The sequence below is a fragment of the Astatotilapia calliptera genome, chromosome 6 (assembly GCF_964374335.1).
Source record: "Astatotilapia calliptera chromosome 6, fAstCal68.1, whole genome shotgun sequence".
NCBI lineage: Eukaryota > Metazoa > Chordata > Actinopteri > Cichliformes > Cichlidae > Astatotilapia > Astatotilapia calliptera.
This window is the reverse complement of record NC_137427.1, coordinates 8,268,466-8,290,675: the sequence shown is the minus strand read 5'-3', so window position 1 is coordinate 8,290,675 and position 22,210 is coordinate 8,268,466. Positions and strand designations below refer to the sequence as shown.

The window sequence follows — 22,210 nt, the reverse complement described above, 5'->3', positions numbered from 1 at the left end:
AAGTCCTGCTTTGAATCCAACCAGGCAGATGTATGTCTTACTTATTGCCACAGAAACACACCATTAAACTCCATCAACAGGTCTGCCAATATTATATCAGCAAGATTCATCATGAAAAGGTCATTAGTGTTTGTTTGCAACCCCAGTGGGACTAAAAATGATTTAACTTGCAGTTGCTTGTAGACAGTGCCTTATCACCTTAATGAATTATTGTGCCTCTGTGTGTTGGTCCCTAGCAAGCAGGAACCTCCAAGGCCTCCGGGTGCCAAAAAAATGCAGTTCCTTTACTAGAGGTTGATAGCACTTTTTTCCAGTCTGTTTCAAAAGACTGATGTCACCCACAGTCTTTTGAAACTGTGGGTGGCATCACAGCAACTATTTCCATTTTTTATATACAATCTTTGTACTCTGTCTCTCTAAGTGTGGATTTAACAATGGTACACAATGAGTTTGTTTGCCTCTTATAAGAAAGTGAGCTTTGAAATTGGAAAAAAACTAACATACGTTTTGTTTTATTTAGTTCTTTTTTTTTTTACTATCACTAAAGTGTGTGTTTCGAGGGTTAATTTAGATGGTGTTTTCATGTTTGAAAAGAACTGCTGCTGACTTGAACCTTCACAGAGAGTGAAAGAGGAACATGATGAGTCCAAGGGGAGAGAGTGAACAATCAGTTATGAAACTACATGAGTCAACGTTTGTTCATCAGCCAAACTCTGCGTTTTTTCCCCTCAGCAGGATTAAGATGGGGCGGGTGGCTATATTAGCCTGTACTTGCTGCTGAATGAGGCATCATTATAAACAGCCCCCTGTAATAAAATAAAACAGTAAGCTTTGAAAGAATTTGGTCACTTCCCAATAATTTTGGTTCCATATTTGGAGTTTGTGCAGCCCTGCAGAGCATCACTGCACTATGGAGGAGGCTTCTGTTTATGTGACACAATGAAGAGTCACTTGGAGCTTGTACATAACATCCAATCAAAGGAGCTTGCAAAGAATAGCGTCTGAACTTATTTAGGTTGCTTGAAGACGTTTCACCTCTCCACCTTAATAACCTGATGATCCTCTAATCGCCTGAGCCAAGGTGTGAAAATGGGTGTGTGTCCCAATCAGCCAGGGTTTTGGGTGAGCTCATTGTGAAACCTGGCCCCACCTTATCATGCGAATTCCTGAGGTCAGATGGCCCAGGCTGTGAGTGGGCGTTAAGGCGTCTGGGGAGGGAACTCAAAACTGGATTATAGATGGCAGAGAGTTGGTGTCGTAAACCACCGCCTCTGTTCAAAGATGGTCGCTCACAGTGGACATAGATTCTCTTTCACTCCTCTTTCAAACCATCTGTCCTCTCTGTCCAGACGCAACAACATTGTCATCCCCTATGTATCAGAAAAACTCAGGAGAGTTTTCTCCAAGCATGACATCCCGGTGCATTTCAGACCCAGCAACACACTCAGACAAAAACTGGTTCACCTGAAAGACAAAACTCCAAAACACAAACTTAACAATGTGGTGTATGCTGTACAGTGCAGCGAGGAATGCCCAGACCTCTACATCGGAGAGACCAAACAGCCACTTCACAAGCGCATGGCGCAACATAGAAGAGCCACCTCCACAGGACAAGACTCAGCAGTCCATCTGCATCTTAAGGACAAAGGTCACTCTTTCGAGGATGCCAATGTTCATATTTTGGACAGAGAGGACTAGGGATGGGTACCGGTGTCCGGTGCCATTCTGACATAAACGGTAGTAACCAGACCGAAAAGCAGCGCACATTTCGGTGCTTTATTTCGGTGCTTTTTTTCCTGAGCTGTGATACACTTCTAGCCAATCATTTTACGTTTCCGAGGATAGTAGGCGGGGCCAGGTACGTACGTTCTGTTAGAGCAGAGCTACAGATTAAAAATGTCCAAGGCGAAGCGGTCAAAAGTCTGGCTGTACTTCACAGCAAAATATGCAAACTCAGCAGCCTGCAACAAGTGCTTTAAGGTGATACTGTGATACTGTCAAAGGAGGTAACACCAAGAATCCGATTAAACAGCTGGCGACGCATAGCGTTTTTTTAAAAGCCGAGAAATGTGCCGTATTTGATAGCTTGCTGCGAGACCTCATACCGTGCACGTCGGGTGGGTTGCCAGTTATCGGACCCGGAGCAACATCCCCCAAAAACCCGAAGAATAGAGTCCTGGCCCCTAGCCCTGCCAGTGTAGCAGAAATGATGACGGATGATGATGCAGCAGCAGCCGTTCTTCTCTGCGTGAGTAGCTTCATGTTGTTCGTGTGCAATTTACGTTGAGTAGGCTAAACACGTTATTACATTAATGCATGTAAGGTGAACTAGCAAACATCATCATAGCTACATGCGGCTGTCTTGTTTGATGGCAGATACTCCCTTCACCCTGGCCAAAAAGGCTAAAATGACCAAAGAAAAAGTGGGAAACAGTTAAACATGAGAGGGTTTAAGTTTGTGTTTTTTCCATTGTTTAAGCACTGCTTCCAGCCAAGAGTGATGCCATATATGCCCCATGGCTGCAGAAAAGGCTAACATTGTTATCTTTTTACAAAAAAACCCAGCTGAACATGAGAGGTTTTTGGAACAATTTTGTGTTCTCCATTCTTTAAGCACCGGTTCGAGCACCGTTTAAGCACCGGCACCGTTTCAAAAGTACCGATTTGGCACCGGTATCGGATAAAACCTAAACGATACCCATCCCTAGAGAGGACAGATGGTTTGAAAGAGGAGTGAAAGAAGCCATTTACGTCCACTGTGAGCGACCATCTTTGAACAGCGGCGGTGGTTTACGACACCAACTCTCTGCCATCTATAATCCAGTTTTGAGTTCCCTCCCCAGACGCCTTAACGCCCACTCACATCCTGGTGGGGCCAGGTTTCACAATGAGCTCACCCAAAACCCTGGCTGATTGGGATGAACACCCAGTTTCACACCTTGGCTCAGGCGATTAGAGGATCATCAGGGGTCCTTTTGTCCCTCTTTGGGGGGATACTCCCACTAGGTTTAAATCTGGGACTCCCCACAATTTGACCTGAGAACTGAAGAAGCTTCTCGGATGAGAGGTGAAACATCTTCAAGCAACTTATAGAAGTCCAGACGCTTTTCGTTGCAAGCTCCTTTGACTACGATGACCTGGATGACTGAGAACCTTCACAGACATAACATCCAATGTATACTTTTTCCACTCTGCCCATCAAATGATGTGAGACCTACAAAAATCTGAAACAAGGATTTTATTCTTCCTTACTAGCACTATTTATTACACATAGTGCTGAACTTATTTTTAGTGTCTGTTAGGTGCATAGTAAGTGAGATTACTCTGGGATTGTGAGTGAAGCCAGTTATATATTTGACCAAAGCAGGTTTTGAACTTTAAATAATCACAGGTAATATATTAAGATGTTTACTTTCCAAATTAAACAGTCAGACACCTGTTACGTGTGGGCAGGGACCTTACCTCAGGTTACCCTCTAATGAGTATGTTCCATGTTTAGTGCCTGGATCGGCTGAGTCTGGACCTTGTTGACTGTCTGAATGTGTCTGTCATCTACAGACTTTCAAATGAACCATAGTAACCAATAACGAGTATAAAAAGAAGACAAACTCTCACTGTATACACTTCCTGGAATATATTTACTTGACTTTGATGAGTCAGTCTGTAGAGTTCCCCGTAGCAAAAGAAGAAAATTAAAAAAAAACAAACATCACAACCAAGATATAAACCAGTGAGATAAAGCCGCTTGACGATGTTATGTTTTTCACTGTGTGACAACAGTGCATGTCAACGTCTGGAATACATTTGAAGGTAAGAGAACATCCAGTTTCTGTTGGATGCAGGGAAAATGACTAAATGTTATAACGTCCAAACAATTTAGTTCATCTTCAAAATGTGTGGTTTATAGAGTGAGTAACAAGGAGAGACAAATCTTGACCCAAGTTGCTGGAACATGTTTGAACCTCTTTGACCTTGCAGGACTTACAAGGATCTGCCACTCATGTCTTTGCATTTGATATCGCAGGGCACATTTAGGGGTCTTTTGGGAGTTAAAATTTGCATATGGAGATATGTTTTGGCTCCGTCATTGCATAGCAAAATGTAATCTATGAAATAATTGAATATTGAGCTATTTGATGTGTTAATGTGTGGTCATTTCAGCATTTTATCATGATTGTAAGGTGAAGAGGAGAAGGAGAAACAAGATAATAGCAGCATTATCCTTCCTACCACTCATACAGGGCAAGAGATCCTGGCTTTTGAGATTAGTTTTGTCCTTAGGTACCAACATCAACAGTGAGGTCGCATTAAGAAGCCCCGAGTTGAGTGTTTTTAAGAGTATGGGGTTGATCTGAATGACAACTTGATTGTGGACTGCATTCTTATTAGGTTGTGACTTGCAAATTACAAGGTAGGCCTGTTGTAAAGCATACTCAGCTTTGTTATTTCTGAATCTAATGGGAACAATAATTTACTAAATAAAGTCTTTATTGAGGTCATAAATTAAAAAGCTGGTCTCCATTTTCCCAATGACTTCTATACAATCAGACTACTTTTTTGCAAGCACAGGATTTCCCCCGATGCTGGTTTTGAGAAATAAATGCAGGTTTAAGGAACCGGCTAATCCTGGTTCACTCTGCATTCACTTCACTGTTCAGAATTGGAAATTGCATTGATTTTTTTAAATACTCTGTGGCGTTAATACATTTTTATTAAACAAATTGATATAACAGTCTGATGAAATATATCTGCATTTAGCAGTTAACACTGGGATTACAATACAGGAAGCGAAAAAACTCCAAAAAAGCTGTACCTTTATCAAACATGCAAACCAAGTTTGTAACAGAACGGGTGAAGGTCACTTCAATAGTTTCAAACGTTTTGAGGGTTAAAAAAAATGTATATTTAAAAAACAATAGCGACTGATTTATCGCTTTCCCTTGTTTTTGCACATGCAAGTAAGGCGTCTGTCGGGTACCAAAGTATACGGAAGAAAACCCAAGATCAACAAAACGCAAGTGTTAATACTTAGGACGATAATACAAATCCTCTTCTTAAACAGACACGGTAAGTTCGCAGCTCTTGTGACTGGAGGTCTAATATCCATTTTCCATGGTTTACACCTGATAATTCATTGCCTCCTACATTACAGGAACCACAGTGGTTTGGAACAGAGCGCGTTTGGCTAGAAGCTCCTCTGTAATGAGCACAGCTAGAGTGTCTGCCTGTGTCCTGTCACACTATCCTAGCAAGTTAAAAATGGTTCATGTAAGGTTATACAGTGTTTGCAGAGGAGACATGGATTTTCAGTGAACTATTGCTGGTGGTTGGAAATTCAGCCACTTTGATGATTTGCTTTCACTCAAAGATGTCTCAGCTCATTCATCTGAAATGAGATTTATCCCTGGGTGGATTTACACTATGTGGTTGATATGAAGGGGGACTGTTGGGGAGGAAAATGATGTTTAAATCAGGAGTTCATTAGTTAAAGCTGCAGGGGGAATATATTTATATTTATATATAAATATGTTTATACATAAACATATTTATGTATGTGCATTTTTGCAGTAGGCTGCATTTCATATTTATTTGAAGTGTTACAAATAGAGTATGAAACAGTTAAAGTGGCATACTGGTAGAATCCAGAAACTCTACAGCATAAACATGCCACAGGATTGCCTGTCTCAAATTCCTGTGCAATTTTATTGCTTTTGACAACCTCCTATAGAGAAATAAGGCATTTAACGCTCCACCACATAAGACCCCTTTAATGCTTCGGATCCCCTGTGTGTATGAATATAATTCTGAGTCATATTCTATGTTTTAGTCTTTGTTAGCCACACTGCCTTGGCACTTTCCCATTAGTTAAAATGTCAGTCTCAACTTTGGCCAGACCTGACTTAGAAGAAATATTCTGCAGGCCAGATAATTTTAACCGTGTCACGGTTTGCGGCGGGCGGACCGTGTGTGGGAGTGTGAGGTTCCAGGTGCAGACATAGACGAGGAGACATTACTGAACTTGAAACGAAAAGCGAGCCTTTATTTGGGCTGATTAACGTGGCAAAAAACAGAAAGCACAGAGGCAAAACTAACTAGAAGCTGAACTGGGAAAACTAAGAACTGACACTTAACTCAGACAGCAGGGAAAGCGAAGACAGGGTGACAACGATGCATATGACGGAGACAACTATGAACAGGACTCTGTGCTGGAACAACAAAGAACTGTGAGACGTATACACGTAAGCAATATGGACATGACCAGCACAGAGTCCTGAAACCTGGCGTAACATGGGGGAAGTTGAACAGACGACGCGGCGACGAACAAAGGAAGACTGAGGACTTAAATACACACATGAGGTGATCAGGGGAAGTGGAGACACATGAGAACACAGCTGACTAGAAGGAAACATAATGACAATACAGGGGAGAGTAACACTAACTACAATGAACAAAGAACACCATTCTCTTTCAGAATAAAACAGGAAACACAGAGACATAGTCATGAACTTAACCTAACCAGAGACATGAAACATGACAGGTACACGGACCAGGGAGAGATGACAAAAGGGACTAAGAAACCAAGGACTAAACTGCAAACTAGAAAACTAGATGCGTTAAACTACACATGTGGATACAAAAATATGCATTAGAACTTAAACCCTGGGCCTCATGGCCCAGTACCGTGGCAAACCGCCACATGTTGGTACAAAGTTTATTTAAAAAATATTATTTTGTTAACTCCTCTAGTAATTCAGTATTATCTTATGTGGGGTAAATAACACAACCAGTGCTTTAACTGTGTAAACCTGTCCCCGATAAATAAAACAACTGCAACTGCTTGCCCAGTTGATCGTCTGTGGAATTGGCACTATGAGTGATATTACTCATTTAATTCTTGACCGCAGGTAACAATTATTGGACTACAGTCAATACAAATTAATGCAGCCATGGAGGAAAAATAATAAGGCTGACCAATAATGAATGTGCAACCATCATAACTCTCTGGAGGAAATATGAACCAATTCAAGGGATCCAGTGTTGAAAATAGTTGCACTGTCACATAGCTTTATAAAAATACAGTGTTGTAAACAACAATATTGTGTGATAACAAATAATGACAACACCTGCGCCCGGTGTGCCAGCGCTCTACAAAAGCTTTCAGATCTCAGTTGCTTGCTGGTGCTTTCCCCTGAGACATCTCTTTGGATTTTGGTTGCTGCACCCCGCATTCTTCCACCCGTACACTCATCTGCACCACTGATTATACTGACTACACACGCCATGGTTTGTGTAAGGCTTCTTTTTTGTTTTATTTATTTAAACAAGTTTTTTTGGACAACACTGGCTGAACGCAGGGTTAAAACTGCTTCAGGAGCTGCATGTTTGGCTGATAAATATTTTCTTATTCACAAGACCCAGTGTGAGTATTTCGGGAAGCCTGAGGGATGTAGAGGTGATGGTAAGTTACGTGATTATTGTGAGGTTTCCAGGTAAGGGGTCCAGGGCAGTTCCAAGCAAGAGCAGAGAGTGTGTGTAAATTTTCAGGTGTCAATTCAATGGAAGATGAATTGCCCAGTACTCTGGGCTAAAGGGTGCTTTACTGGGGCTAAAAAGGTGAATACTATTGCTTTAGATTTGGACATGGAGTGTGGTGAGCACATTGAATGTGACATGGTTGACAAACCTGGTAAGTTGTTCCTGCTTTTTGTCAGGGATGGGTGTTGTTTTTAATCTACTCGGGAAGGACACAAAACACGTCAGTGCATTATGGGTATCCCCCCAGCAGCCTACACCTACTGCAGCATAGCAGCATAGCCAAAAAAACTTATGGCACAACCACTGCACATGGCTACACATAGTGGCTACACATAGTAGCTACACATCGACACATCTGTGCATACACAAACCAGATGTGTGTTTGACTGTGTATGCACCCAGGCTAAGATGGGGCTCAAATCTTTGGTTGTAGAAACAATGCAGTGTGACCGTTGTCTGTTCTGAATATTTACAGTGGTTAGAGATTTATGGTCCGGTCTGTCTTGGGGTGGAATAATAAATCTAAAACACTCAAGTAATCATTATCACACATCACTCTTCAGAAAATAAATAACAGGGATGAAAATAAAGAAGCTCTATGCTCAATTTGTAACTTGGGGATACGGATTCTTTGACATTTTGGCAAAAACAAAACGTTTCTATAATGAACATAATAATGATGAAAAACTTTCACAGAGGGTGAAAATATACAAAAGTTTGTTTTGTCCCTTTACAAAGGGAGGATTGGGGTAAAGTTGCATTAGGCCTGCCCTGCATCTGTTGCATCTGTTCACTTGATGACCTGGTACTTTGTTTTTGCTCTCTGGTGCTGCACAGCTTTCGCTTGTTAATTTCTTGTGTAGCCAAGTTGTGATACACAAATATGAGTCTGGGCTGCATTTCCAGAAAGCATTTTGGCAGAAAGCCATCCAGTTGTTCCACTGAAAATCACTGTAGTAATTAGTTGTTGGTGGCAAATAGGTTTCAGATTCTCTTTGCCAATCCGTGATCTGAAGTGACCTTAATGCAGGAGTCATCCAAGATCACCTGACAAGCTAGAGGAGCACTGTTATGACACCAGCAGCAACACAGCCCACCCAAAAAAGCTGTGCGCTCATCTCTGGTTTCCAGTGTCACTACAGCCAAGTACACTCACGACCATCTTAAAATCTTCCTGCACGAAAATAACCTTGCAGTAAACTGACAAATGAGGTCATGTGATTTCCTTTGGAGGGAAAAAAATCATTTACCTTTTTTGTTTCATCACAAATCATTAATTCTAATCAGACATGTTTATATGCAAATATGTATACGTGCTGAAAACCGTCCATCTGTGTGTGTGTATGCGTGTGTGAGTTGTCCTTGAACACAGACCAGTGTTGCAATGTATGTGCTACAAAAACTGGAAACAACTAAACGGAAAAGTACAGATACGGTGCCAGAGTTGCACAGTCTTGGGGGAATCTGTCCTCTTGGAAAGATGTCTGCAAAGCCACAAGTTGTGTGATAAAACTCCATCTTCTGCCAAGCCCCCAAAGCAAACTATAAATCATACTAGAGATGCTGGAAGAATTTACTTCCAGAAACATGACTCACAGACAGACTCGAGAAAGGAAAGAAAACCTTATTCCCTCCCGATACACTCCCTTGCTTCCTAGTTTTAGAACAAAAACATAAAATGATTTACCGTGTAGCTGCTAGTACGCTTTATCTCTGGATATTTGTAAAGTGTGCAAAACACCTTTTACACAGCAAGTGATAAAACCATTAAAAATTTTTTGCAAAAGATGGTTAAATTATGAAAATAGAAACTTAAGAACCACTTAAAGCTTTTTTCTTACCACTGTGTTTCACCAGACTTACTGCTGGTGTGAGGAACACAAGCTATCTGGTGAATGTACAGACACTCTGCAGCTATCTCAAATTTAAGTAGGCAAATTCTGGTCAAAGTGCAGGACTGCATGTTGTCAGTGGTGGTTACGGTGGTGGTGAAGTTTATGACTCTAGTTTCTGTGTATAGCATGCACTCCCTAATGGAATGAAGTCTTCTTCATTAGTATTCAGAAGTGACAGTACAACACTACATAAATAATGTTGCAGTTATAGTGCTTTGATTGACTCTGAAACCCTCACATCTTGACATAACCTTAAAATACTAAACTTGAACAAAAACTTGGAATTCTGTACAAGAAGTTGGGGAGAGTGAGCAGGTGAGGCAAATTTTGAGATCATGGAGCAAAAACAGAAATGGGTAAACATGACATTCTTTAACACTGACTGTATTCAAAATAAAGATGTAGCCATGGAAAAGGGGTTTTTGTTGTTGTTTTGGAGCTACAAATCAACACAACTAGAACTTGAACTTGAAATGCTAACTTATTAGCAAAAGCAAGCTAGTTTGGTTAGCAGGCTTGCATCTTTCTCTTGAAACTTCTAGTGAAGCTTTCCAACCACTCCCCCTTCACATTTGTTCTCTTTTTAAGTTACTTTTGTTCGTTTTTCTGATTCTGGTTAGATTTTCTGGTGTATGGTTTCAGGCATTTTTCTTTTTTATTCCTGTCTTTTACATTGTTTGCTATATTGATTGGTTCCCTTTCTATTTGTGGATTTTATTTCATTTTTATCTTTTGGGTCCTCAAGTGGCCATTGGAATAAAAGAAGTATTTGGCACTTCAGTGTTAGCTTCATTTTTCAGCCCAGAAGATTTTCAGTTGGTCTTTACATAAGCAGGTGGGTGATTAATTGATTCTACAGTCAGCTGTCCCGGCCAGTATTTAACAGGAACTGATGAGTAACCAAACCTATTGTACAAGGATGCAGACAAACTGACAGAGAACGAGGGAGGGGAGAGAAGAAACAGAGAGGAACGAGCATGTCTGCACTGAATGCAAAGAGGGGACATAGATGCTCTGGCTATTGTCATATTGAAGACCAACATTTTTTTGCATTAATATGGAGCCATGTTTTGGCACCCATTTAGTCTCACAGCAGGTTTACTTCAATAAATCACTGCGAAAAATATTGTATCTTTAGGTTGACAAATGTCATAATGCACAGTGAGGCTAAAATATATATAATTAAATTTTTCAAAAAGCATGTCATGTTAAAGTTAGCCCAGATGACGCTAGAGGCATCATGACTTGTATTGCCTGCAGCTGATCATATGTAGCTGATAACTAATTTAAACTACAAAGACCGCAACAGCTGCCTTGAATGCAATGTTAATTTAAAAGTCCATTGAAAGCCTTTTATCTTTAACTTAATAAAATCCTTATTAATTAATTATTGCTCTTATAAGGATATAAAAAAACAAGGATTTTGTTTTGATGATCACTCCTGTATTACTAGTCCATATTCAGGTGTACATTTGTTAGGAAAGCCTCATAAGGATGATGCCTGACAAAAAGACGTAAATGATCGAACTGTACTGACCAGCTTCATTGTGAAAAGCAGTCATACTGAAGCCATGTTGGTTTTAAAACCCATGAACCACAGTCAGGAAACCTAAAATTGTTGGCCACGTCTTCCAAATCCCACAGCCCATGGAAGACAGATGTGCTCCTAATTTGGGCTCCCAATTCAGTAAGCACTTTGAAACTTCTGTCCCTTGAAAGTGAGATGCTTATGCCTGCCTTTGAACCGTCAGGTGTTGACAGCTGTGAGCAACAGCCTGGTTAGTTCCTGTCAGGTAGGATAACTTGCTCGCTTTGTAAATGCCTTAAAGGTTGGCACAGCAGCAGAGGAGTGCAGATCAGATTAATCCATCTGTGGTTGGAGGCAGAATTTTGGTTGTAGTAAATCACAGAAAATGACACTCCAGGGACCATTGCTGCAAAAAATATAACAGAGACAGAAACAGAGAGACAGCGGAGAGTGATGATCATATCCCGTCTATTGCACCGGCAGAAAACAGGAGTAATATTATGCTGCCTGGAAACTTCTAATGGATCTTCCTCTCAGTTCAATCACTGCACAGAAGAGGGTCCCATCATCAACAATTCAATACTTTTTTTCAATTAAAAAACAAATTTTCCTCTCTGAACACAAGCACAATTAAATAATTATATTTATTTAAAATTCATTCTCAGCTTATGTTGATGGAAAAAAAAAATCCACCACAGTTTATGCGAATTTGAGCAGATAAAGAGGGGCAGATGATTACTGTTATTACTTTGGGACAGTGTAGAGTTTCATCCACAGTTCATCACTAAAGGATGAATTACTGCTGCAGAGGTTGTAAAGCTAGTAAGATTCATAAACTCCATCATCAAGACAATGGTGGCTACAGCCTGGAAAGTGGAGGAAATTAAATATAAAGCCATGTTTGGAACAGGTTGGTCACAGGGAAGAGGAGTTTAGAGGAGCTTGGATGAAGATGCACCTTTTTTCATGTCCTCAGAAGTTAAATTAACATCTTCTTATAAATTAGTTTGATTATGCTGGGGTGATGATTAATGCTGAAACACGTGCAACTGCAAGGGCAAACAAGACCTCAAAACCACAGTATGACAGGAAACCCTTGTTAGGTGTTCATTACCTGTGGTGTCCCAGGTTTATATCCAGCAGGAGACTCACGTCATTCCCATAGTCTGTAATAAGCACTAAAAATGCCTTGAAAATTATCATTAAACAAAGATGTGATTAATTAGTAGATAAAGCAAAATCAGCTGAAGTGAGTTCCCAAACAGCTCTTTTAAATAACCATCAATACCGGCAAGCTAACACAACAAAAGGAAAGTGGGGTGCAAAACGGAGGAGAAGCAGTGATATATCACCACATCACAAGTGATCTCAAGGCACTTTATATTATAATGTAAAGAAACCACAAAGTCATAGATAGAAATCCAGTGAGTCAACCATCCTCTATGAGCAATCACATGGCTCTAAAAAAGGCCTTTCTTGGTCCAGAAACTGGCAGCATCTTTCTATGCTAACTGAAAGAGACAAAAAAAAAGAGATAACAACACAGAACCAAGTGCAAACTATGTGAGAGAAAAAAGAAAACATTAATCGCGTGCAGTAGTGGCTTATGAAAGCACAGGGAATGAGGGGAATGGAGAAGAAGCATCACGGGGAATTACCCAGCAGCCTGAGTTTGTGAGAGAACTCTAGGTATTATCAAAAAGGAACGTTTGAAGCTCAATCTCAAAAGTAGAGAAGGTGGCTGAACCCAAACAAGAAGCCAGTTCAAGAGAAAAGGGATCTCACAGCATGAGACTCTGACTGTCACTTTTGCACATGGCAGTAATTTCTAAATCAATCAATTCTGGATTTTAAAGGCCACTGTATAAAATCTGCTTCATTTTGGATCTACAGAAGACTTTTCAAAGAGTTTTTGGGACAACATGATAGAAAGGGATTAAATTATTCCAGTCCAAAAGTTAAAATTTTTAGCTTACACAACCAATTAAAACAAAAGAATATTTTATGAGGTATAGTTTCTTATACTTTTACTTTTGATAAGCCTCAGTACTGGGCTTTGGGATTTCTCTCCAAATCAAAAATTGAAATAAATAAATAAATAAATAAAAGTTGCAGTAGGAAAATTGTGTGGGGATATATTTGTGTGGTCCTTTACAGCAAAACCTGCTGAACTTTTAGAGTTAAACTGAAACTTTTTTTTTTAAACTCTCAGGCGGTTTATGTTTTATATCATACAAAAAAAGTATGAAAAAGTAACTTCTACAGCTTTACAGTTTTTTGTGTTGGTAATAAAAATGAGTAAGCCATTTATGTTACTTTTAAAAGTTCATAATTACAACAACAACAAAAAAAAAACCCCCAGAAAATATTATTATAATGAAAAGTGCAAAGTTAAAGTAGAAAATAATGACTATGTGCCGTGAGACACTCATATGGTTCAAATGTTTTTGGTTTGCGCACAAATGGCTGTTTCAATTGAAAGGTTGGTGATCCCTGGTTTAGAGTATGGATTAAATGCTAAATCCTAATTTTAAAATATATTCACTTTTCTTGCTGTAGTATTGGAAACGGAGGAAATACCATTCAGAATATCTGGTTAAGTCAATGTTCCTGAAGTTCATTCCTATAGAGATTAGAAAAAAGCATATCACACACGATATTAATTATATACAAGATATAATTTATTTTATACAAGTGTTAAAAAAAATGTAAAATCTCCATCCACTGTCAGCTTGTTTTGCATTTTGTAAAGAAAAAGAATGGAAACACTTAACTACCTTCTACAACAATGGCATTAAGCTTTGTGGTAACAGTGTTGTTGTGTACAGAACACACAATGAAAAACATTGGCCCTACATATTTAAGGTAAAATGCCGTAAACATTTATGTATAAAACAAAGTTCAAAGGTAATTAAAAGAAAAAAGCTATTTTGAAATGAAATGACCACCACAGCAGTTTACACACACTGTAAAAAAAAGAAAAAAAAAGTGAAATTCATGTCAGTCTCTCTAGTTTCTTAACATCAAAGGCTGAATACCATTAAAATACATTTAACATCTGTTCAAATGGAAGAAATTTTAGAGCCCACGTAGAAAAGCTCTGTCTGTCAAAAAAACCCCACATCCACATTACTTTGATCTATGATATCTAATGGATTTAACCTGAGTGTATTAGGTTGTGCTGTGTTTCTCATATGGCTCATTGTTGCCCTCTTTAGGACAAGGAAGGAACTAATTTTTTGACAATTTGCTGACATCAAGTAGACATTAGGATAACACAACTTCTTGCACTTTGACATTTAAAAGACTGAGAAGAAAAACTGAATAAATACATGTCTAGACAGCTACTGGATGGACCAGCGCTGGAGTTGTCACAGGTGTAGCGGGAGGAGACACTTTGTCTTTATAGCCCAGCGACAGAATGTGTTTCTGCAGGTGTGTGATCCACTGCTCCTGAACAGACAGAGGTCCATGAAATACTTCCTCACAGAACCTGAACAGCAGGATAGAGAAGTTTTATTAACTGCATCATATGAAGCTGAAAAAGGAAGGCTTCTAGGAAGGCTTTCCACAAAGTTTGAGTGTTTATGGGAATTTCTGAACAATATTCCAGAAGCACATTTATAAGATTAGACACTGATGTTGGACGAGAAGACCTGGCTCACAGTCTCCTATCCAATTCACCCCAAAGGTGTTCTGTCAGGCTGAGTTCAGGACTCTGTGCAGGCCAGTCAAGTTCTTCCAGACCAAAATCGCTCATCCACGTCTTTATGCACTTTGGTTCATGCACTGGTGTGCAGTTATGTTGGAACAGGAAGGGGCTATCCCCAAACTGTTCCCACAAAGTTGGGAGCATGAAATTGTCCAAAATGTCTTGGTATGCTGAAGCATTATGAGTTCCTTTCACTGGAACGCTTAATGTGTTGTTATAACACCACTGTAGACTGTGGAAATATTTAGAAGGGAGGAAGTTTTACAACTGGATTTGGTGGTATCCTATTACGATACCATGCTGGAATTCACTGGGCTCTTGAGAGCGACCAATTCTTTGCCAAATGTTTGTAGAAGCAGTCTGCATGCCCAGATGCTTGATTTTATACACGTGTCCATGGAACTGACTGAGCACTTAAATTCAATTATTTGGATGGGTAAGTGAATACAGTGTAGTGTATTTTCTTGGTTCCAAATTAGCATCATTTAAATGCCACAGCCTATTTGGGTATTGCTGCTCCCTATCCTTGTTGTGATGCCTGCTTCCAGCTGGATAATACTCCATGTTTTAAAGCTAAAGTCCTCTCAAACTGAATTCTTGAGCATGACGATGATTTCATTGTAATCAAATGGCCTCCACAGTCACCAGATCTCAATCCAACAGGGATGTGTTGACACAGGAGATTGACATCATGTCACATTGGACAAAAATGTCTAAAGAATGATTCCATCGGAGATGAATGTGTGCCACTGGAAAGGCAAAAGGAATCCAATCCAATCCAGTAGAACAAAGGTGTATCTCATTAAGGGGTTAGTAAATGTATAATAATGCATCTGACATTCAGACATTTTGACAATATGTTTAAATATTGTTCAAATGTAGCTTACCTCTCCATCAAATTTAAGATTTAGGCAACCTAAAATTTTATAAAGCATTTCTACAGCTGTCAAATAGAGACTCACCTGCACTTGAGGGAATACATTTTACCCACCAGTTTGACCAGTGGAGTTAGTGGGGGCTTTGGCACCAGAGCAGGGATATTGCCAGACCGCGGTGGTTGCTGGGAGTTGCCGTTCTGATTTTCTCTACCTGCAGAGGCCCCGTGCTTTTGTGAATGCACCCCTGAAATCCCACAGAGAAGTTTTAGTATTGCTTTTTAATCTATTACACTGCATCTGTATCCAGCTATCTTCCACAGCCCTTTAGTCCCGTTACTTCACCTCTTGAGGAGCGCACGCTGTGGTTGCTGTAGTCCTTCCTGTTTACTTTGTATTCATAGCGCTGCATGGAAGACTTCAGACTACCGCCAGCCACACACTCAGATTCTGTGGATGGCGATGGGGATGTAGGAGTTTTGTGGGACTGAAAAAGAAAATTACAGTAAATTAGAATGAATGTAATACACTGATGTTTATCTGAATATCTCAGAGCACAGCCAACCTTCTTGATGTAAAGGTCTCCCATGCGATAACGCTTGGTAATTTCCGACACCTTGGCCGGATCTCTCCTGATCAGCTCACTAAGGAGTTCAATTGGTGAAGTCGCTCCATCTGCCTTCCATTCGATGATGCCCAGCTGTCGGAGGTGGGCCCTCGCGTGACTGGCCAAGGCCTTACGGTTCTCAAAGTCGAACCCACAAAGCTCACAGGATGTGTCTGACACAAACGAGATGGCACACATGTAAACTTCTGCTGCCACACTATTTCAATCAAGTTGAGGTGTGAAATATATCTGAGCCATCGCGATACCCTACTTATTTTATCTTTCAGGCACTCTCTTGGAGACTAACTGTTGTGCTTGGGATTATTGTCCTGTTGCATGAGCCAATTTTGGCCAAGCTTTAGCTCATGGGGAGGCTTCACATTTGACTCTAGAATACTCTGGTATGCAGAGGAGTTCACATTTCAGAGGAAAGAGGAGGGCATTGTTCCAGAAGTCTTGTGATTTGTTCGGATGCAACGATGCAAAGCTAAGTTTCCAACTGACAATTGTCAGTCCAATAATCGACGATGGGCGATATAGTCGCGCATGCACAGACTTTTTGATGGGCGGAACAATGTAATCACACATGGACTGAGTTGCATGTTTACAACACAGAAGAAGTCCAAACATGGACGAACTAATTTACAAAAAAAATTAGGGCTGTCAGAGTTAATGCAGCGCTAACGCAGTCATTACGATTAATGCGGTTACAATTTTTAATGCGCTCAACCCATCTGAAGCGCAGAATGAACAAACTTTTGACAAACTGCCCAAAATGCGTTGACAGAGACATTTCAGGGATTTTGACTCAGTCTGCGCTCCAGATGGGTTCATTTGTAATTGCGTTAGTCGTGATGACGGTGCAAAATTTGGGATTTCTTTGGCTTTAAACCAGACGAAAGAGGTAAACCTATGGATGTAACCAAAGGGGTGTGCCACCTGTGCAGACATATAATGCGAGCAAAGTACACTACTAACTTGCTAGAGCATGTACGTGTCTACCATCTGGCTGAGTATGCTGGGCTATCACCAGCTTCTGCAGCTCCATCAACAAGCATTTGGGCGCACTCTGAGAAGGGTGCATTTGTTCGCAGATGAAAGAGGGTGCTGTTAAAACAGCGCTATTATTTATCTATTTATTTTCTGTTGACTGCTTCAATTAGCTCCATCATTATTAACAAACTTACTCATGGGGAAATAAAGAAATAAATCGCCCTTGTAAAAACTATCAATAGTCGATATATATGTCCAATCGCCCAACCCCATTATGTTCTTTTAAGAAAGAAGAGCCTTTCTCCTGATGAACCTTCCAAACAAGCCATACTTGTTTTTGCTTTCTAACTTTACTGTTATCAACTTTATCTTTTATCGTTAACTTAGGTCTGTACAGTCTGATCTCAATGCTCCAGATCAGTAAACACCCAAAACGTTTCCTTTTATGTAGGTGGTTAAGTTCTGTACTTAGTTAAAATACGCTTTTCTACTTTTTTCTGGAAGTTAAGAGCACTGTTCTTTCTGTCAATTTAAGAGTCTATAGTCCCCAAGTAAGGGTCCAGTCAGGACATTATTCTAACCACACTTCATATTTGAAAGCAGTAATAGGCCAACACTATACACTATTCAAATGTTGAGTACATAAAAGTGACACAAGGAAATAGTTTCACCAAAAGGTTTCAATAATTAGATCATTTCAATAATTCACTAAAGCGTCTGGGAAAAATGCTATGATAACAAATGACAAAATATTGGTAAGTAAAGTAACAAACTTTACTTACCAAGGTGTATGACTCCACCCTTGCTAGATGGTGATTTCTCTTTCATGGAATAATCAAGAGGCGAGTTCGAAGCTGTCTCCCCAGATGTGAGGCTGTCTAGGGACCTTCTGGAGCTTTGAGAACCCCATGAGACTTTGCCCAATGCTGCAGACCCACTGGGCCCCAACTCTTTCCTGCCTTCTTCACCATGCATCATGACTTGTTTTAGAAGATCAATTGGTGATGTTTTAATAGACCAAGAGAGACCGAGCTGCCGTAGATGGGCACGGGCGTGGCAAGACAGGGCTTTGCGGGTGTCAAATAGCTGGCCACAGAAATCACAAAGGACTGTTGGTGGGGACTGCACATCTGTACAAGCTGGGGAAAATTATATATTACAACTTTATACATCTGATCTCACTGTACACACACAAACAGATGGAAAAATGCTAAAGCAAAGAGTGTGATTAAGAAAATAACAAATTAAGCCTGTTATAGTATAACATGGTACCAAACATAAAGCACTTGATTAAACGTTTTTTGCTTTACCTGACTCAGAAGGTTTTGCAGAAATGGCACCAGCAGACAAATTCTGCACAGGGGAGCTGCTCTCATTGGTGGATGTCTTCAGCTGAACAGAAACCTCCGTCTCTATAGGCTCAGGCTTGGGTTTTCTATGAAGGGGGTCCACTGCTAGCCGAAAACCTTTCTTAGCTTTTGGTGCCCTGTAAACGGGAGGGTGAGAAGCCTGAGAGACCTTTTCAGGGGTTGTAGACAGGGGTGTAGAGGAAAGAGAGGTCCAAGACTGGCTTGGACCTGAAGACTGAGCTGCAGGAGAGGGTGGGGCTGGAGATGGTGCTGCAGATGAGCTGGCTGTATTGTTTGTTTTGGGGGGGTGTACAGCTTCTAGCATGCCACTGGATACCAGATCCTCAACAGCATTGATTGCGGAGTTTTTCCCTACTAATTCACTCATCCCTATGTGACGCAGGTGAGAGCGTGCATGGCTTGCCAGGCCTTTTCTATTCTCAAATTCCTCCCCGCAGAGAATGCAGATGCACTCCTCAGATACTTTAGGCCGTTTGCTCGAGGATGACTCGGGTGGAGTAGAAAGGCGTTTGGATGAAGTTCTAGGTGGACTATTTGAAGTAAACTCTTCATTTTTCTCTAAATCAATAGGCTTGAGGTCCTCCTCTTCCATGACCTGATAAAGAAGATCAATAGGACTACCCTTGATGTCACTGTCAGAGATTCCAATCTGCCGCAAATGTGCCCGAGCATGACTAGCCAAGCCCTTGCGTGTCTCATACCAGCAGCCACAAAGTTCACAAACGTAGACCTCATCGTGGGGGTCTGAAGCTAAAAGAATGAGGAAATTGGTGAGAGAAATATACAAAGTTAGCATGAGACTAATGTAAGATCAACATTACAAATTTAAATACCCTTTATTAAGTTGTGCCTTGCACCTGCAGCTACTCTCCTTCAAAATTTTATGTTTCTTATAAAACATTTGCATGGCTTCCCTTACAACCGTCTTGAGGTTGTAAGTCAATCATATTTAATTTTTGTTTACCCAGTTTGTGTGTCCTGGTTTCATTTCAGTACAGAATGAGAATCATTTTCAGTTTGTCATTTTTGAGAAGTGAGTTGGTGATAACCTGGAAGCCTGCTATCACGACTATTAATTTGAATAATTAATGTGAGTCTCACATGGGCAGAAGGACTGGGAGATAGATTACAGGAAACAGAGGTTTGTAAGCGTAAAGTTCCTGTCTTATGTTTGCATATCTGTGGATTCTCCGAAACACATTGAAATAAGAAGAAAGAAAGAGATTCAAAGTACAGGGCACGGTCTTTGCAGATAAATACACTGACACACACATCTTCTATGTATAAGTTTAGATATTTTGTAAAAGAAATCTCTATATTATGTTAAAGAAAACAGCTCTGTTCAGTCATACCTAACGTGATAGGAGCGTCAGTTTCCCGTGGTGCCCACAGTGGCTTTGCTGGGGCTGTGTGCTCTGAGGAAGATGAGCTGCCGCCTTCAGCTGGCTTAACAGGAGAAGGAGATGATGGGGGGACAGTTGTTGAAGATTCATTCAGTTTTGCTGGAGATCCCTGATGATCTACCTTTTGTGGGGTTGCCGTGAGTCTAACCCCGGCCTTGTAAGAGGTATTAGCGTCTTCTTCTTCTGAAGGGGTCTTTGATTCCTGCGGCATTGTATTTTTTTGAGGCACTGGCCCAGGTGCAGATGAGTTTGATTTGAAATCTGGAAGGCAGCCATCTCTCTCCTGGATGATCTGGTAGAGGAGCTCTATGGGAGCCCCGCTGCTTTCTGACAACGTCACACCAAGCTGGCGCAGATGGAGTCGGGCATGACTGGAAAGTCCTCGCCGTGTCTCAAAGTACGTTCCACAGACTTCACACATTACTGGCTGTGGGGTTGCTGTGGGGGGAGTTAGAAGTTAATGATGACCAGTGAAATGAAATTAACAAGAATGGGCAGAAACCGCACAAGCAGACTCTAAATGACACTCTAAACCCAATTACCTGGAATAATGCAATTTTTGGTAATTCACCTAAAAGCATCCTTTGTCTTTTTACCTTGTGAATCCATTGATGCTGAAAAATGCTGCTGGTTTATTCTGAGAGATGAAAGTGTCGTCTTCCACTGGATCCTGTTAATACTGAATGAAAGCTGAAATTTTTAAAGGCAGAGGAGCTGTATTAGTGTTGACAACAATTTGCAGGTCATTTTTATAGCTCATTAAATAAACGTGCAATGCAATTTCCCTGAAATCCTACAGTTTATAACAAAAACATCCAAACTAGCTGCTTAAACAACACGATTCGACTGACACCTAGCATGAAGAAAGCCCTGTTCACAAACGTCTTCACAGCCGTGGATGAAAACCGGACTGCATCTCTTAACACAGCTTACAGTTAAATAAACTCATCTACTATAAATGTTACTGTACACACTTTAACAAAACCATCTGTAAGCAGTTGAAAGACATTGTAACTTTAAGCTAACTCGGGCTAACCCTGTTACAGCCTTTGTTTTGCTCTATAATGCTAACTTTAGCTGTTGTGCTAGCCTTAAAATAATCTTATTCAAGCTTAGAGAAGACAAGCTACAAATGCCAAAGCCTTAAATGGAAACAAATCATAAATCCTCTCTTTAAAGTATAGCAAATTTTGCCAAAAAACCCAAAATACTACCTGTGTGCATCTGTTTTCCTTATAGTAACAAGCTCAGCGGAAGTAGTGTTCCACACATTCCTGGCTGTATGTTTTTCCAAAATAAAAGTGGTGGAATAATGTCTTTTGAATTATATGGGTGGTATTTGTCATGTCAAACAAATACAATACAAAACTGACAGACATGTGAACATATTTGAATAAAAATGTGATTTTAATCCTCCCCTTATGATTTGATTGAACATTTTTAAGCTGAATATGCCACATGCATAGTGTACTTGGAAAGAATTTTGAGCTACCCTTTATTTCTTTACATTTTGTTTATAAGCAGCTAAACTTTCAGGTAAAGTGGTCTTAAGAAATAGTTCCCCAGCCTTTCTGGAGGTCTTTCAAAGTTTCATTTACTTTGTTCATTGGCTGCTTTTTCATTCATTGTCAGACTAGTTTTTGTACCTGACCATTTTCAGATATTGACCTATAAATTATCAAAGCACAAAAAGAGACCTAAATCAACCAATGAATCAGCGTTGTGTCTACACACGACAGCTTACCAAAGAACCAACTTTAAGTAGTGTCTTCAGACACTTTGTTGCTAGCAGGGTGTTGCCTGTACCTTTAAGTTCAGTTAGAATGTCACAATGTTTGTCACCATCTAGTGGTGAATCCGATTTACTGCAAAGTGTTCAACCCTTTAACTTTCACCTCTTAGGCAGATTTAGCAAGTTAAAGGGTTAACTTTAATATCACAACTTTTTTTATAGTTTGATTGAATGTATTTATGTATTTATTTAAACTCTCCAGTAAAGTGAATTTAAAGAAATAAATCAAACTAGTTTTGACCCAAATGTATCACAAGAAGAGAAGAAACTTGTGTGTCTGTGACGGTAAATTGCAGACTGTTAAGTTGCTAGCATCACATTTAAGGTCTATTTTTAAAATTTGAATTTCTCATCAGCATCAGCACACATCAGACATTTTTTGGTAGGCTAGGTGTTTTGTAACGTGGCTGTTCAGAATACAGTCTAGACAACCAAAACATTTCTAACTGCACAACCACAACTCCATTGTGGCATATAGATATAGTCAAGATAGCCTGTG

At 40.2% G+C, this 22,210-nt stretch overlaps 1 protein-coding gene across 2 annotated transcripts; it reads right to left on the bottom strand.

Annotated features, from left to right (window-relative positions):
- Positions 1–13,618: 13,618 nt before the first annotated feature.
- On the bottom strand, positions 13,619–21,204 carry LOC113023697 (protein Wiz-like). Of its 2 annotated transcripts, none has more exons than XM_026169982.2 (9): positions 21,134–21,204; positions 20,516–20,609; positions 19,869–20,357; positions 18,457–19,266; positions 17,929–18,285; positions 16,112–16,326; positions 15,892–16,033; positions 15,634–15,793; positions 13,619–14,452 (listed from the first exon to the last, which is right to left on the bottom strand). In XM_026169982.2, exons 2-9 carry the CDS (start codon positions 20,526–20,528, stop codon positions 14,296–14,298), a joined length of 2,343 nt encoding a protein of 780 aa, XP_026025767.2. In that variant the 5' UTR covers positions 20,529–20,609; positions 21,134–21,204; the 3' UTR covers positions 13,619–14,295. The 2 variants fall into 2 exon arrangements, with proteins under 2 accessions (XP_026025767.2, XP_080158835.1); XM_080302709.1 differs by lacking the exon at positions 21,134–21,204 and adding an exon at positions 20,773–20,795.
- Between the last annotated feature and the right edge of the window lie 1,006 nt (positions 21,205–22,210).